Source organism: Scyliorhinus torazame, chromosome 10 (genome assembly GCF_047496885.1).
Source record: "Scyliorhinus torazame isolate Kashiwa2021f chromosome 10, sScyTor2.1, whole genome shotgun sequence".
NCBI lineage: Eukaryota > Metazoa > Chordata > Chondrichthyes > Carcharhiniformes > Scyliorhinidae > Scyliorhinus > Scyliorhinus torazame.
This window is the reverse complement of record NC_092716.1, coordinates 22,392,677-22,409,697: the sequence shown is the minus strand read 5'-3', so window position 1 is coordinate 22,409,697 and position 17,021 is coordinate 22,392,677. Positions and strand designations below refer to the sequence as shown.

The 17,021-nt window shown below is 49.8% G+C and overlaps 1 protein-coding gene across 3 annotated transcripts in view; it reads right to left on the bottom strand.

Annotated features, from left to right (window-relative positions):
- The window catches only part of gse1b (Gse1 coiled-coil protein b), a 663,364-nt gene extending 647,954 nt beyond the window's left edge, over positions 1-15,410 (bottom strand). For all 3 annotated transcript variants that reach the window (XM_072517860.1, XM_072517861.1, XM_072517862.1), the window contains exon 1: positions 13,269-15,410. In XM_072517860.1, coding sequence (XP_072373961.1) covers positions 13,269-15,407 — 2,139 coding nt within the window. In that variant the 5' untranslated portion in view covers positions 15,408-15,410. The remainder of the gene's footprint in view (positions 1-13,268) is intronic.
- Positions 15,411-17,021: the final 1,611 nt, after the last annotated feature.

Here is a 17,021-nt window from a genome sequence, read left to right as displayed (position 1 = left end):
CTCACAACTTGACAAATTGCACCACAGCAGCTGAGATAATCCACAACATTCTATTTTTAAAAAGTCAATTTGCCCAATCTCAGAATGTTTAATGTTTAAAAAAATTCCAGGATGAGGATCTGGATCTTCTGTCAGTAAGGCGCCATTATGGTCCCATTCCATCTCATTCACAAACTGAAACGACTTGAGGCAATACTTAATAATAATGATAATAATAATAATCATTTATTGTCACACGTATGAAGTTACTGTGAAAAGCCCCTAGTCGTCACATTCCGGCACCTGTTCGGGGAGGCCAGTATGGGAATTGAACCCACGCTGCTGGCCTTGTTCTGCATTACAAATCAGCTGTCTAGCCCATTGAGCTAAACCAGCAACTACTTCCAGCAGCAGAAGATCCTGACTTTCACCCTTACCCTGAAAGCAATAAGGTTTTAGGCTGTGATATTAAATTGGCGTTATCCTGTATTACATTTGATGTTGATGGCCTGTGATACAGCAATACTAGAACCACCAGTTCCATAGAATATTGGATTAAGCCACTGCATGATGGAACGGTAAGACAGAGTACAGCAAAGGACAGAGAATTCAAACGAAAAATGATATGGTCGGCATGGTGGCACAGTTGTTAGCACTGCTGCCTCACAGCACCAGGGACCCAGGTTCAAATCCGACCTCAGGTGACTGTATGGAGTTTGCACAGTCTTCCCGTGTCTACGTGGGTTTCCTCCGGGTGCTCCAATTTCCTCCCACATCCAAAGATATGCAGGTTAGTTGGACTGGCCCTGCTAAATTGCCCCTAGGTGGGGTTATGGGGATAGGATGGGGGATTGGGTTTCAGTAGGGTGCTCTGTCAGAGGGTTGGTGCAGACCCAATGGGCTGAATGGCCTCCTTCTGCACTGTAGGGATTCTATGTATTCCAAGAACAAACAAAGAAATGTACTGCACAGGAACAGGCCCTTCGGCCCTCCAAGCCCGTGCCGACCATGCTGCCCGACTAAACTACAATCTTCTACACTTCCTGGGTCCGTATCCTTCTATTCCCATCCTATTCATATATTTGTCAAGATGCCCCTTAAATGTCCCTATCGTCCCTGCTTCCACTACCTCCTCCGGTAGCGAGTTCCAGGCACCCACTACCCTCTGCGTAAAAAACTTACCTCGTACATCTACTCTAAACCTTGCCCCTCTCACCTTAAACCTATGCCCCCTAGTAATTGACCCCTCTACCCTGGGGAAAAGCCTCTGACTATCCACTCTGTCTATGCCCCTCATAATTTTGTATACCTCTATCAGGTCTCCCCTCAACCTCCTTCGTTCCAGTGAGAACAAACCGAGTTTATTCAACCGCTCCTCATAGCTAATGCCCTCCATACCAGGCAACATTCTGGTAAATCTCTTCTGCATCCTCTCTAAAGCCTCCACATCCTTCTGGTAGTGTGGCGACCAGAATTGAACACTATACTCCAAGTGTGGCCTAACTAAGGTTCTATACAGCTGCAACATGACTTGCCAATTCTTATACTCAATGCCCCGGCCAATGAAGGCAAGCCTGCCGTATGCCTTCTTGACTACCTTCACCACCTGTGTTGCCCCTTTCAATGACCTGTGGACCTGTACTCCTAGATCTCTTGGACTTTCAATACTCTTGAGGGTTCTACCATTCACTGTATATTCCCTACCTGCATTAGACCTTCCAAAATGCATTACCTCACATTTGTCCGGATTAAACTCCATCTGCCATCTCTCCGCCCAAGTCTCCAGACAATCTAAATCCTGCTGTATCCTCCGACAGTCCTCATCGCTATCCGCAATTCCACCAACCTTTGTGTCGTCTGCAAACTTACTAATCAGACCAGTTACATTTTCCTCCAAATCATTTATATATACTACAAACAGCAAAGGTCCCAACACTGATCCCTGTGGAACACCACTGGTCACAGCCCTCCAATTAGAAAAGCATCCCTCCATTGCTACTCTCTGCCTTCTATGGCCCATGTATAAACAAGGAAATAACACATGAAAAGTTAACCATGTTGAAAGCAAAACATAGAACAATAAGACACAAGCCATGAATTTAGTGTTGCCACCCAAAGGTGGAAGATTTGCTTCTGTGTAATATAGTTTCATCAAAAATCTTCAAGTGTTTCAATGAACTACTTTAAAATAACGTGACTTTTGTTGCGCAGGAAAATGTAGCAGCCGTTTGACACACAGAAAGATTCCACAAGGAGAAAGGCAATGACTAGAAGCTATGTTGGCAAAGAACCCAGGGATCTCACCACTTGTGTTTGAACAGTACCATGGGGTTTATTTTTCTAACAATGCTGCAGTCATCCAGTACTGCTCTGGAGATTCAGCCTGGATTGTGAGCCCACACTCTGGGGCAGTACTTGAATCCACAACTTCCAAGAACAAGGCATCAATCTCAGGAGGTTACAAATAAGACCTCATGCAAACTGTCTCTTTGCAGGCTCCCCACCCATAACTTGGGCCATGTCAGGTTTAGTTGATGGAATGGGTGAATAGAGGCAGATCCCTCGAGACCTTTTAAGCTCAAGGGCAATTTTCCGAATCTGAGGCCTCCAGAATGGATGGCAAGTCAGGGGAAGAACACCCATTGCTCCTTGATGCGTAAGGCTGCTGAATGAGGCTGTTTGCCCTGTTTTGGAAAATCCACTCTCCCATGCCAGTGTTATGCAATCCTTGCTGGCTTCAAATGCAGAGTAAGACCATCGCGGCTCACCCTGCTGCAATCCTCTCTGTGCCTCCAGCGTCAGGAAACCTGCCCCCTCCTGTGCCACTGCCACGTTCCACACAAACATCCTTTCAACGTCTTGGAATAGAGGTTGCTAATTAAATACTCATCACTGCTGAGTCGTGCACAACGGATAAAATCTCCAGTGAAATATTTTCAGAATTCAAAAAGGGGAAAGGCCACTCAACCGGGTTCAGCAACTTCCTTTTCAATCTTCACTTACTGTTGGCTCTGTCTGCATCACATGCTGTGCCCCTGACAGCTCACAGCTCAGGCAGTGCTGAATGCACTCAATAACCTTTCTCCACAACCACCAGATAGTTTAAAAGAGGGACAGAAACTAATAATAACTAAAGTAAAGGCTAACTTTTCCAACTTCATCAGAATAATATTTTTATAGACCTTGTTGATAGGTCAGTACTAAATATTTATCATAGATATTTAGGCTTCTCGTCTTTTAAACTTTTATACATATTGGTGTGTGTCAATAAACAGCAACTCAGAAATTCGATGCAGCATCATCCAATGAGCTACACCACAAGGCACTGGGTTGGCAATCCGGGGTCCTAATTCCTCGCATGATGGTCTTTACAAGCTTGGCAAGGGCGTCTTGCCAAATGGAAACTCAGGAAGGAGAAAAAAAAATAGAGAAATCAAATCTTTTTCAACGGGCGGGTGAGTCATTCTGACTACTCCAGTGTGCCTCTTTGGAGCCCGGTCAAAAATGGTGCAAAAATTGAATCATACAGCTTGACTTTTAGCCCCTGTTGGGGCCGGGAACAGGGGCAAATGGGTGCTCGAAATAGTGCCGCTGTCATCTCCCAGCCCAGAGTGGGGGAGGACAGCAGGGTTACCCACCCTCACGTGGGAGAGCAGTCGATTCAGCTTGTTAATGGCCAATTCAGGGTGATTCAAAGGACGTCGACTGGGATTTTCCCGCTTAATTACCTGGAGGCTGCCTTCTCCCAGCAACAAGCCGCAGGGCCAAATGCTCCAAGCAGGCTTTAGAGGTTCTCCCCCTTGCCTGGGTGTAGCAACAGCCACAGGCCATTCTAGAGAGGGTTCTTCCCCACCCCTCAGTGGTGGCCTAACTGCAAAGGCCATTTTTAAATTAACAATAATTGGAGGATGCCTCCATTTCAAAGCTCCCTCTCCCTTATTTACCTGCCATTGCAGTCTATTGTTCCTTTCAAGCTAGAAGGCCTCTGATTGGCTCTCTGGCTTCAAGAGCCCACCCACCGATCTTCATTGGATGCAGGAACCTACCCTCTAGTCATTAATTGGCCACTCTGAGGAAAATATCCATGATTGACCGTTTTCTAAACAATGTGGGTTCCTACCTCCATTTGAGATTGACGGCAGGGTTCAGAAGCACACAGGGAAAATCCAGCGTATAGATACAAGCCACATAGAACTTACCGCACAGAAAGAGACCATTCAGCCAGCTGGTCTATGCCATTGTTTATGCACCACAGGAGGCACCTCCAAAACTATCTCCAAATGTTCCCGTAACCTTCTCGCTCATATGCTTTGCTAACTTCCCTTTGAATGCATCTCTGCGTTTCGCCTTTATTGCTCTACATGGTCGCAAGTTCCACTTCCTAAACGCCCCCTGGGTAAAGAGGTTTTTCCTCAATTGGATTCATTAGTGATCATTTTATATTTTTGGCGAGAGCTTCATTCTCAAGGGAACACAACCATAAAATTAGAGTCAGGCAATTCAGGACGGAAATCAGGGAGTACATCCCCCAAAGACCTTGGAAATCTGGAATTCTTTCGCAAAAGACAGTGGATACTGCGACAGTTCGACCTTTCAAGCCTCAAGAGCCTTTCCCAACAAAAAATCCATCAAGGGTGATGGAGCTAAGGTAGATAACCGGAGTTGAGGTATACATCAGCCCTGATCTATCTGAATGGCGGAGAAGGGCCGAGGGGCTGAATGGCCCACTCACATTAGCCCCTGGGACCCGGGTTCAATTTGACCTTGGGCGATTGTCTGTGTGGAGTCTGCACGTTCTCCCCGTTTCTACGTAGGTTTCCTCCAGGTGCTCCGGTTTCCTCCCACAGTCCAAAAGGTGCGCGGGTTAGGTGGGATTGGCCGGGCTAAATTGCCCCTTGATGTCCAAAGTTTGGGTGGGATTGTGGGGGAGTGGGCCTAGGTGCGGTGGCCTTTCGAAGGGTCAGTGCAGACGCGCTGGGCTGAATGGCCTCCTTCTGCGAAGGGATTCTATGTTCCCTACAAAAAGACACCTTTAAAAAGAGGGGAGAGCTGGCTGCTCAGAATATTGCCGATCTGAAGATTCCACCAAGTGGCTTCTGATGTTTATACAATCGACTGAACATTCCACACCTGTAACTCCATCCCTCCTGGGTTACATGCTCGGCGTGGTAGCTGACACTCATCCCGGTTTCCGCACTGTAATGCCGTGATTATTCCGCCTTCTGGGAAGTTGGTTCATATAGGGCTAAATCGCTGGCTTTGAAAGCAGATCAAGGCAGGCCAGCAGCACAGTTCAATTCCCGTACCAGCCTCCCCGAACAGGCGCCGGAATGTGGCGACTCGGGGCTTTTCACTAACTTCATTTGAAGCCTATTTGTGACAATAAGTGATTTTCACTTAATTTCATTTCATTTCATAGACAGGGATATAAATGAGAGAGCAATTGCGAGCTCAGAATGATTACAAGACAGTCATCAAATCAAGAGGCTCAAATGACATCATAAACCTTAAGTGAATCTGAAATTGTGGTTTCAAATTTGAAACTGTTCCCATGCATCCATTATGTGAGTTATAAGTGCTGGCATAAGAAATTCAGGGGCTAGAATATTGATGTTTGACTGATCACAATAAGCAGCCTCCCTCCCTCATCTGCAGGCTATCTGTTTATTCCCTACCCACCCTCAATTTGACATCTCAAAGACAGTCCTTCAGGCAGTGCACCACACTCTCACTGAACCACTTAAATGCCAGTCTGCACTGCTAATAATAATCTTTTTTGTCACAAGGAGGCTTACATTAACACTGCAATGAAGTGAAAATCCCCTCGTCGCCACACCCCGGCATTGGATACACTGAGGGAGAATTTAAAATGTCCAATTCACCTGGCAAGCACGTCTTTCGGGACTTGTGGGAGGAAACCGGAGCGCCCGGAGGAAACCCACGCAGACACGGGGAGAACGTGCAGATTCCGCACAGACAGCGACCCAAGCCGGGAATCGATCCTGGGACCCTGGCGCTGTGAAGCAACAGTGCTAACCACTGTGCAACCACTTAAGTCTCTAAAGTGGGAACGGAACCTAGGACCTTCTGACCTTCGACCAATCAGTCACCCTGCCACTGTAAGGTATGAATGAGTGCTTTAAACAACTGAGGGAAACACTCCTGGTCAGTCATTCTTGGGCTTCAAATCAAACGAGGGGAATTAGGAGACAAAAGAGACCTCAGACTGGATGCACAATCACACGCGCATTGTAACATATAAAGCCCAGGGTAATAATACAGTAATAAGCAGGGTAATTATACTGCCGTTTCCTCAATGTTATCACTAGGTTTATTCCATAAATTAGTATCAATGCACTATGGAAATAACCATAATGACCCAGCACACTTTCTTATTCTGACATACTCCTTACTCCATCAGCTCAAACTGCTCCTATTTTAGTCGCTTAAATGTATCCGACTAAATTTCAGCTGAATGTGGTAAAGCTCTCCGTGGACACGAGACAAGTTCGGAAGGTAAATACTACTTTGGGTATTTATCCGGGAATTAGTTTTCAATCTCCAACAAACACTCTTTGGCAGCAATGCTTCCTTGCTGGGAGTGAAAGATTACAAAATCCCCATCAAAAACAATGGGCTGGATTCTCCGTTTTTGGGACTGTGTCCCCACACCGTCGTGAAAACTGTGGTCTTTTATGCCAAAAGGCGTCAAAAGACCACAGATTCACAGCCCTGCCGGGGGCTAGCAGGCAGCTGTCACGGAGCTCGCAGCTGCCGATACAGCCCCCCGCACTTCTGGGTCAGAGGCCGCGCATGCGCACGATGGCGGCCTCCAGCGGCCACGCCATGCTCCATGGGCTTGGACTGCGGAAATAGTGCCCCCGATCGGCCGCTCGCCCGACCAGGACCGTCCGCACAAAAATAAACAGTCTCGAATGAGCCCCCCCCCCTTCCCTCCGATCAGCCCTCCCCCAACTGTGGCGGCCCCGGACTGAGTCCGCGGCCACCATGCGGGTATCACAGACGGTGGGACCATGAGTGGTCCATGCCATCGGGAATTCGGCCGGTCAGGGACGGAGAATAGCGGGGCGGGCCTCAGGCAATGGCCTCAGGTGGTGGAGAATCGGAGTACGCCACTTTTCGGGGGGGGGGGGGCGGAGAATCGGAGTACAACACTTTTCGGGGGGGGGGGGGGGGGGCGGAGAATTGCGGAACCGGCACCGGATCCGATTTCATGCAGAAGACTGGATTCTCCGTCCCGTCGCCGAACGCGATTTCGGCATTGGGGTGCAGAGAATCCATCCCCAAATCTTTGCATGTCTATGTATATAATATAGATATAAATAAACACACACACACGCTATAAATGTCCCATCACTGTAAGGAGGCAATGAACAAACCATCGGCATTCCGTGAAAATGTAAAGGATTAACATGTCCACACTGGGAAATCTTTTATCAGATAAATGATTTGAATATTATGGTGTACATGATAGTTATGATTAATGTTGGTGGTACCAGAATTAAGTAAACCACAAATAGAGCATCAGACCCATTAATGTATTATAATTGTCAAACAGATATGGCAAAAGAATAGGTGGGAAACTTGAATTATGCATTGCATATGATTCATCTATCAACATCATGAATCAGAACAAGCGTGACTGACTAATTAGTAATAGCTTTAAGCTGTGTTTCATTGGTACAAATGTCAAAGTATTGGTGTTTTTCTAAGGGGAGTTCAGCCAAAGAAGGAAATAATTTGCATTCATATAGCACCTCATGTGGTTTCGGGACCTCCCATCGATCTAGCCAATGCTGTAATGTGGGAAAGGTGGTAGCCGATAATTGCACAGCAAGTTCCCGCAAAACAGCATGAACGATTTAGTTTGGTGCTGCTCGTCAAGTGATAAATACTGGCCAGGACACAGGGAAGAACTCCCCTGATCTTCAGGAAAGTGCCATGAAACCTTTCACGTGCACCTCAGTCGGCAGATGGCGCCTTCGGTTAATGTCTCATCCAAAATATCCTGAAGTGGGGCTTAAACCCATAACGTTCTGACCCTGGGGCAAGACTGCTGCCTCCTGAACCATGGCTGACACTGTCACTTTAACATTAAGACAAATTATGAAGATCTGACAGCACATAGACCATAGAACAGTACAGCACAGAAAACAGCCAGCATTGATGAATGGCAGATGAAGCTTTTACCCCCCTTATGGAAGCACCAGGCGCACCATTAGGAAATAGAGAAAATACAACGCAGCAAAGTTGATGTTTAATAGGATCGAAGATCTGGGTGGCACAGTGGTTAGCACTGCTGCCTCACAGCGCCAGGGACCGGGGTTCAATTACAGCCTCGGATGACTGTCTGTGTGGAGTTTGCATGTTCTCCCGGTGTCTGTGTGGGTTTCCTCCGGGTGCTCTGGTTTCCTCCCACAGTCTAAACATGTGCACGTTAGGTGGATTGGTTATGATAAATTGCCCCTTAGAGTCCAAATATGTTTGGGTTAGGTGGGGTTATGGGTTTACAAAGGTAGGGCGGGGGACTGGGCCTAGGTAGGGTGCACTTTCCGAGGGTCGGTGCAGACTTGATGGGCAAAATGGCCTCCTTCTGCACTGTAGGGATTCTATGGATGTAGTTTAGGTCAAACTAGTATGTGATGGGCTCCTTAAGTCTGGTGTTCAGGGTTTAATGCACTGAGTAATCTCTGAAATTCCAGGCGCAAATCTGCGTTGAGGAACACCCAAAATGTCTTCACAGCAGCAAAAAAGTGTGTCTAACGACAAGCCGTATGTCTCCTGCAATAGAGGGAGGAGTGAACTAGCACAGTGGTGACCAGGAGCTGATAAAATTGCTAGACTTGCAAAAGAGAAAGCTGTGGCAAATCACTGGACTTGAAAACGCTTAAACAAAAAAAAGCATGGCTACAATTCTGTAAACGTTGCAAAATCAGCACTGCTCTTTTGTCAGTAAAAATACTTGACTCAAATGTTTGTCCTGAAACACACCTCTAAACCCTGCTCCCTCCACACAACACATTTGAGACCCCTTTTTAAGTGTAATTGTGTGTAGATGCACTAGAGGGTGCAGTTATGTAATCTTAGAATAGACGACTTTAAAAAAAAGATAGTGCACACTTGCAATTATTTAAAAATCAAATAAGCAAAGCCCGCAATCAGACAATCATCGTATAACTGATGCCTTGTTTATAATTGTTCCCAGCTGTTTCCCTACTCCTGGGGTTCAGAGTGTGGGAGACAGGGCTAACATCTGGAATTTTCATTCCCACTCAGCAGTTGAGCGATGTGCATTTTCAGCTCTGCAGTCTGAGTGACAGACCAGAATTACATGCTCCAGATATCACCAAAATGTTATACCTTTTCCTTTGTCCTGTGCATGTAGGAATGCAGCCATTCCATCCGTGCTTTTCAATTATACCCTACATCCCGGCCACCCAAATCACACGCATAGCTCCCCTAGGAGCACTTTACTCAAATGAAGCACTTCACACACACACGCAGACACACAAGGTTCAACGAGTAATTGCACCATGTGCTATGCTACTGAAGCATACAGCGCAAAGTCCTTGGTTCAATCCCCACTCTGTCCTGAGTTAGCAGTGTGGGCAGAACAATGCTCTGGGTGCTCCAGTTTCTTCCCACAAGTCCCAAAAAGACGTGCTTGTTGGGTAATTTGGACATTCTGAATTCTCCCCCCCGCCCCCGAACAGGCGCCAGAGTGTTGTAACGACTAAGGGATTTTCACAGTAACTTCATTGCAATGTTAATGTAAGCCTACTTGTGACACTAATAAAGATTATTATCTCAGGAAGTGTGCACGGGCCATGGAAAAAATTACACTGGGACTCCGAGAATTCAGTTATGAGGATGGAGCGTATAAACGTGGTTTGCAGTCGTGTCAATTTAAGAGATTGAGGGATGATTTGGTTGAGGGATAACAACTGCTAAAGAGGACTTGATAGGGTAGGTTTGGGGAAAAGGGTTCCTCTGACGGGGAAATCACGGGGAAAGGGACATCATTTTCAAATTAGAGTACGACCATTTTGGAAGGAAATTAGGAACAATGACATCGTCGTCCCCCCCCCCTTCCAGAAAAGATTTTAAAAAATAGAATCCCTACAGTGCAGAAGGAGGCCATTCGGCCCATCGAGTCTGCACCGACCCTCCGAAAGAGCACTGCTGTCTCACGGCGCCGAGGTCCCAGGTTCGATCCCGCCCTCTACCAATAACCCTGTAACCTCACCTGCACATCTTTTGGATACTAACGGGCAATTTTGCATGGCCAATCCAACTAACCTGCACATCATTGGACTGTGGGAGGAAACTGGAGTACCCGGAGGAAACCTACGCAGACACGGGGAGAACATGCGACCTCCACACAGACAGTAGCCTGGAATCGATAGCGAGCCCCAGGTGCTGCGAGGCAGCAGTGCTAACCTCTGCCACCATGCCGGGTAGTAAATTAGAAACTCTCTTCCTACAAATGACTTGATACTTGCAAGAATGAGTGGACAGATTTTGATGGATGAGAGTAGCAAGGGATATGGACCTATGGCAAGTAAATTAAGTTGAAGGGCAAACCAGCCATGATCAAATTGAATGATGAAGCAAGTTGAAGGGGCTGAATGGCCTATCCCTGTTTGGATGTAATTCAAGTTTCAGTGTAATCCTCATTTTATTCAAGGCCTTACAGTGTTTCATTGCATTGCTCGAGAGGTATTAGGTGCCTTGTTGTAGTTAAACATTGTATTTTCAGATGGATAGCACGGTGGCGCAGTGGTTAGCACTGCTGTCTCACGGCGCCGAGGTCCCAGGTTCGATCCCGGCTCTGGGTCACTGTCCGTGTAGAGTTTGCACATTCTCCCTGTGGTTGTGTGGGTTTCGCCCCCAACCCAAAAGACGTGCAGGTTAGGTGGATTGGCCACGCTAAATTGCCCCTTAATTGGAAAAAATTGGGTACTCTAAATTTATTTTTAAAAAACATTGTATTTTCAGGAAAGATACAGAATGGCAGGTCACAATGTGGCGCCTCAAAGCCAGTCACTCACTAGTGGCACAGTGGTTAGCACCGTTGCTTCACAGCGCCAGAGACCCAGGTTTGATTCCAACCTTGGGCGACTGTGTGGAGTTTGCATTTTACCCCCGTGACTGCATGGGTTTCCTCCGGGTGCTCCGGTTTCCTCCCACAGTCCAAAGATGTGCAGATTAGGTGGATTTGCTACGATAAATTGCCGCTTAGTATCCAAAGGTTAGATGGGGTTACGGGGATAGGGCGGGGATTGGGCCTAAGTCGGTTGCTCTTTCGGAGGGTCGGTGCAGACTCAATGGGCCGAGTGGACCCCTTCTGCACTGTAGGGATTCTATGATTCTATAAAATCTCTGCACAGAGCAATACTATTTATTCAATGCGCTGTGTTCATTTTGTGGGGATTTCTAATGAAAGCCTCATGGAAAACCAGTGGAGACTGTCAGAGACCATCGTGCAGGATAAGGGTGGAGAACATGCAGAAACAGGGGAACAATTATAACTGTAAAACATCCCCAGAAGATGAATTAATCTTTATATACTGTATGCTGCACTACTGTGCAAGTTCAAGTTCCCATGCAAAAACTCTCTTCTCATGTAAAATGCTCAATTGCACCAAGATGTAGCATTTACCTATTGCCGGGTTCATTCATTTAGTCTGAAACTTCACTACTTGCTGAAGGTTACGCTGTGCAGAACCAGGGAAATGGGGTTGCAGCGGCTGGCTTTCTCGAAAGGTACATGCCTAATGTGAAAGAAAAGTGCATTCTTCCAGATTGAAGGGCCACATCCTTTATCGGAAAAATGTTTAACAAACAAAGCACATGCCAAGCACTTAGACCCAATGAAGGAAATTGAGTCAAAGTCAGCATTGTGAAAATCTTGTTTGCATGTGATGCAGCACGGCACCGTAGCCAGGTTCATGCACCTTATTGGTGGCGAGAGACAAAAACAATAAAAAGTCACCCTGAAACTTAATATCCCATAGTTTGTGAATTCTCCCTCTCAGACTACTCGAGTGTTTCACGACTCAGAACATTCTCCTCATGCACAAGTAGGTTAAGAGTAACATCTACATTGACAGATACTCCCCACTTCCAAGAGTATGCAGGCAAGATATACATATATTTTAAATCACAAATTAACTGTGTGGCTTTGTGAAAACTTCACATGTCCAACATTACACTTTGCTACCATGCCAGTGATAACTCTGTCTGATTCAGTCTCAGTCAAAGTAATGCACAGCTGCTTCCGCAACACAGCGAGCATTGCCTCTTGGATGACTGAGGTGAGACAGGGTTATTCCTCTGCAAGTGACAAAACAGGAACACATGCTCATTGTAGCAAGGGCAAAAAAGATGATGACCAATCAGCACTGATGTAGCAGAGCACCTGTCCTATTGGTCAGGCAACAACTGCTGTCAAATTTCTTTGATAATCCAAAGAACAGTCAGCCCGATATTCACAGGTTACTGATCATCTGAGCATTTTGAGAGTGAGATCGGATGTAAAGTCCGAAGACGATAGCCATGTTCTTACAAAGCGCCAGTGTGCTCACATGGGTCGATTGTCTTGATACAACAATGCCTCGATAAAAGTTCCAGACTTAACTCTTTGAGTAACATCGTTACAACTTGTAAAATATGTCTTGCCATGTTCAATTGATTTTAAAAAATAATTCCCATTCCTGGTCCTAAACGTTAGAGGCAAACGTACTGAAAATCAATCCTAATTTGTCATGCGAACATTGCCTCGAATGAAGCAAAACAATGTGAAGACTGTCGAGTTGAAGGGACAGGACCTCAAATAACATCACAACATTCCATCTCTATTTCAGGACCAACAATTCTTCATCACTTTATATCGGGCATGTGGGCAATGCGCTTTGGACGTGCGACCACAGCCACCAGGTTATGTGCTTGGCTCAATTTTCAGGTTTTCCTTGGGTGGTGTTCTCAGATAGTCAGGGCACCTACTCAGGTGGGTACCATCTGGTCAGATTTAAGATGCTTTTGATAGTGATGGTGTAACCTGTCTCACACCCAGGTGACATGAGAAGATTACCATCCCCCAACTTTAGTTGTTATCAATTGAGATTAATTTGGGATATCTTGAAGTACAGCAGGTAGCCAGGCACTGTAAACCAGCAAATAAAACACTATTATTCCCAAAGTGACAGGTCAACTCAGAGGCAAATGTACACGGGCATCAGCAGACTGAAAATAAACAAATGGTTTACCTTTGCGTTACTGGATGATAATAAAGAATCCATTTGGCTTCCTTGTTTGAGGCAGTTCCCAGCCAGTACCACAGCTCTGCAATCCTCGCAGGTCCCGATTGTCAAGTATTCACCATTGTCCACCACAAGAGCTTCTGCCACCCGCGGTGCGTGTAAGAAGACAGGAAGTCGGTTTATGGTGATGGTTTTCAGGCCAAGATTGCGCCTTCTCTCCTGCCTGCAGAAGAAGCAGACAAACATGTCCACCTTGTACTGCCTGGACCAGGGGCTGCTGGGATGTTGAGAGTTCTTCCCACGCCACCACTGCTCGAGCAGGTCATGATAGCACAAAACGCAGGCAAATGCCAGGCCAGTCGAATCCACAGGCTGGGCTCGGGCTGGGCGCAGGTAGCTGGCCAAGAATGGAAAGAAGGGTTCGCGGTCGCCATGGCGGCTGGGGGGATTGACGTTCAACTGAAACTCCCGCCCGGGTTCCAGCTCCGTGCCACACAGCAGGCACACAGATGTGCGTCCCGCCCTCAGCGTCTGGCGGGCCACTGCGTTTGGATGAGAGGTGCCAGCGTTGACTTGTAGGTAGCTCCTGAGGAAGGCCTGGGTTGACGAGATCAACTCCTCGCACTCCGACACGGTGTAAGCTGCCCACATATCCTCCAACACGGCGTAGCATCTCCTACAGCAGCTGACCTCCCCACACTCAGTCATTGCTTTGGAATTGGGGGGGCATGGCAGGAGGCGGATGAATGGGAAGTACATGGGGTTATCCTGTGCACGGCCGGTGAGGCTCCGAGAATGGACAGCTCTGGTCTCCCTGCCACAATCCTCACCACAAAGGTAGCAGCAGGGCAGAGGGGGTTTCCTGCCACCGCCAGGGTCCCTTTCCCCGATGCTTTTTGTCACTGTGCCCAAAACGGCAGCATTCAGGGGCACCACGTAGAGCCTCTGCAGTACTGGCACATTCGCCATCTCAAAGCCTTGCCACTGTTGCATTAACGACACATGGCAGAAGGAACAGATCAAGGTGCTGCCCTCTGGGCTCAGCGGGCATGCTCCCGGCGGAGGGTTATGAAGCCAGAGGAAGGGGAAGAAGGGCTCAGTGGAGGTGCTCTCCTGTTTCTGAACATGAACCCTGTGCTGTGTATTCCGGAGCAGCCTGGCACCGCAGATGAAACACGAGTGATCCTGGGGCGCTGCTGCACTCCTGGCTTTCGCAATGATGCTGCCCACTTCCCTCACCTGTCTGTTGATCCTGGCCACCTCCTGGACGCTGATCTCCCCGTTCTGACCGGCGTCGTTTGCTCGACTGCCAGGCACGATGAGCTCGTCCTCCGAGGATGTGCTGCCACAGATGTTGCTGCCATCGCTGAACTTGAATGGGGTCAGTTGGCCTGGGGTCTCATCCGAGGAGCTGGCAGCCGCGTGGGGGGACATCCCGGGCGTGGGCACGGCGTCGGCATCCGCCCCTTGCATCGCCCTTGGGTAGGCGGCGTTCCGGTGCTGAGCCTGGTGGCTGTTGGCCAGGTCCTGGGCGGAGGGGGTTCCAAAGGGCAGCGCCAGCCCGGGGGGCAGGTGGTGCGCCCGGGTGGAGGCGGTGCCCAGGCCAGGGTGCGGAGGGTGGGCGAGGTGGTCCAGCTCCAGCTCCTGGTCCGAGATGTCCTGGTCAGACAGAGAGGACAGGGAGGAGTCCAGCAGCTCCTGGCTGGCACTGCCCCTGCCCTGCACCAGGCTGCCCTCGGGCTGGTAGCTGGGGTTCCACTCCTGGGGCGCCCTGCGGCTGTCACACTGGTGCGGCCTCTTGAGCCAATACATGCGCTTGTCCACCGGGGTCCGCGACCTCTCGAACGCCTCCCACTGCTCGCCCAGGAAGCAGCGGCACACGGAGCAGACCGACACCCAGCCCTCGGCACTGACCGCCCGGGCACCGGGAGCCGGCTCCTGCTGCAGCAGGAAGGGGAAGTAAGGCGAGTCGCAGCCGTCCCGGACCTGCAGCTGCTGCTCCCGCCCGGGGCTCATCCAGCCCCCGCAGATGAAGCAGTGCAAGCGGGCGGCGCTGCCCGATAAGGAGCTCTCCTCCCCGGGCGCGATCGCTGCCATCAGCCGGTCTTTCCTGGAGACCGGAGCAGCCGCCGCTTTGTGGCTCATCCTCCTGGCGGAGCTGTGTGTGTGTGTGTGGTGGTGGGGGGGGGTGGTGGCTCTGGCTGCCGGGGGGGGGGGGGGGGGCGCTGCTGAGGGGGGGATCTGGCTGATGGGGGGGACTCTGGCTGGGGGGGGGGGGGTGGCTCTGGCTGCCGGGGGTGGCTCTGGCTGCCGGGGGTGGGGGGGGGGGGGGGTGGTGGCTCTGGCTGATGGGAGGGGGGGTCTGGCTGATGGGGGGGGGGGGGGGCTCTGGCTGATGGGAGGGGGGGGGTCTGGCTGATGGGGGGGGGTCTGGCTGATGGGGGGGAATCTGGCTGCCGGGGGTGGGGGGGGTTCTGGCTGCCAGGGGGGGATCTGGCTGCCGGGGGGGGGGGGGGGGGGGAGATCTGGCTGATGGGGTGGGGGGGGGGCTCTGGCTGATGGGGGGGGGATCTGGCTGCCGCGGGGGGGGGTCTGGCTGCCAGGGGGGGAATCTGGCTGCCGGGGGGGGGGGGTCTGGCTGATGGGGGGGGGGGGGGCTCTGGCTGCTGGAGGTGCCCCTATCCCCCCCTCTCCTCCTCCTCTCTCTCCCTCCCGCCCGCACTGTACACACTCAGACCTCTCTCACAAGCTGCTCCAAACTTTGCCCAGCTCCCCCCCCCCTCCAGCTGGCAGCACAGCGCCAACTCCGAGTCAGCATCTTAATGGTGCCACAATGCAACTCCCGCTCAACAAACTTCCAGAGCCCGCACACACCAAAACTTCAAACTTCGCCCTCACCCCCAGGGGCTGACAGACACACACACACCAAAACTTCAAACTTCGCCCTCACCCCCAGGGGCTGACAGACACACACACACCAAAACTTCACCCTCACCCCCAGGGGCTGACAGGCACACACACACCAAAACTTCAAACTCCACCCTCACCCCCAGGGGCTGACAGACACACACACACCAAAACTTCACCCTCACCCCCAGGGGCTGACAGACACACACACACCAAAACTTCAAACTTCACCCTCACCCCCAGGGGCTGACACACACACAGCCACACACACTCACACCAAAACTTCACCCCCAGGGGCTGACACACACACAGAGACACACCAAAACTTCAAACTTCACCCCCCCCCCCCACCCCCACCCCAGGGGTGGACACACACACACACAAATACACACACACGCACACCAAAACTTCACCCCCAGGGGCTGACACACAGAGACACACACACTCATACCAAAACTTCACCCCCAGGGACTGACACACACACACACACACTCACACCAAAACGTCAAACTTCACCCCCCACCCCCACCCCCAGGGGACGGAGCACACACACAGATACACACACATGCCTGCAAGTCTCACAGGAGGAAGCTACAGCCTCCACAACTCCATCTCACTCATTAGAACTATTCGATATTCCTCCACCCAATGCCTCCCTTTTGAAGAATTTATATCTCAGTTACCCTGACTCAATCAGCTGCAAGTTAAATAATTAACCAACCCCCCCCCCCCAATTCCTTTGACTCAATAATGCCTTACCCCCTCTCCCCAAGCACACACAGACCTTCTTGTAAATTACAACCTGGGTTAATTTCATTCCCCCCCCCCCTTAAAGATCTAAACTATAAGCAG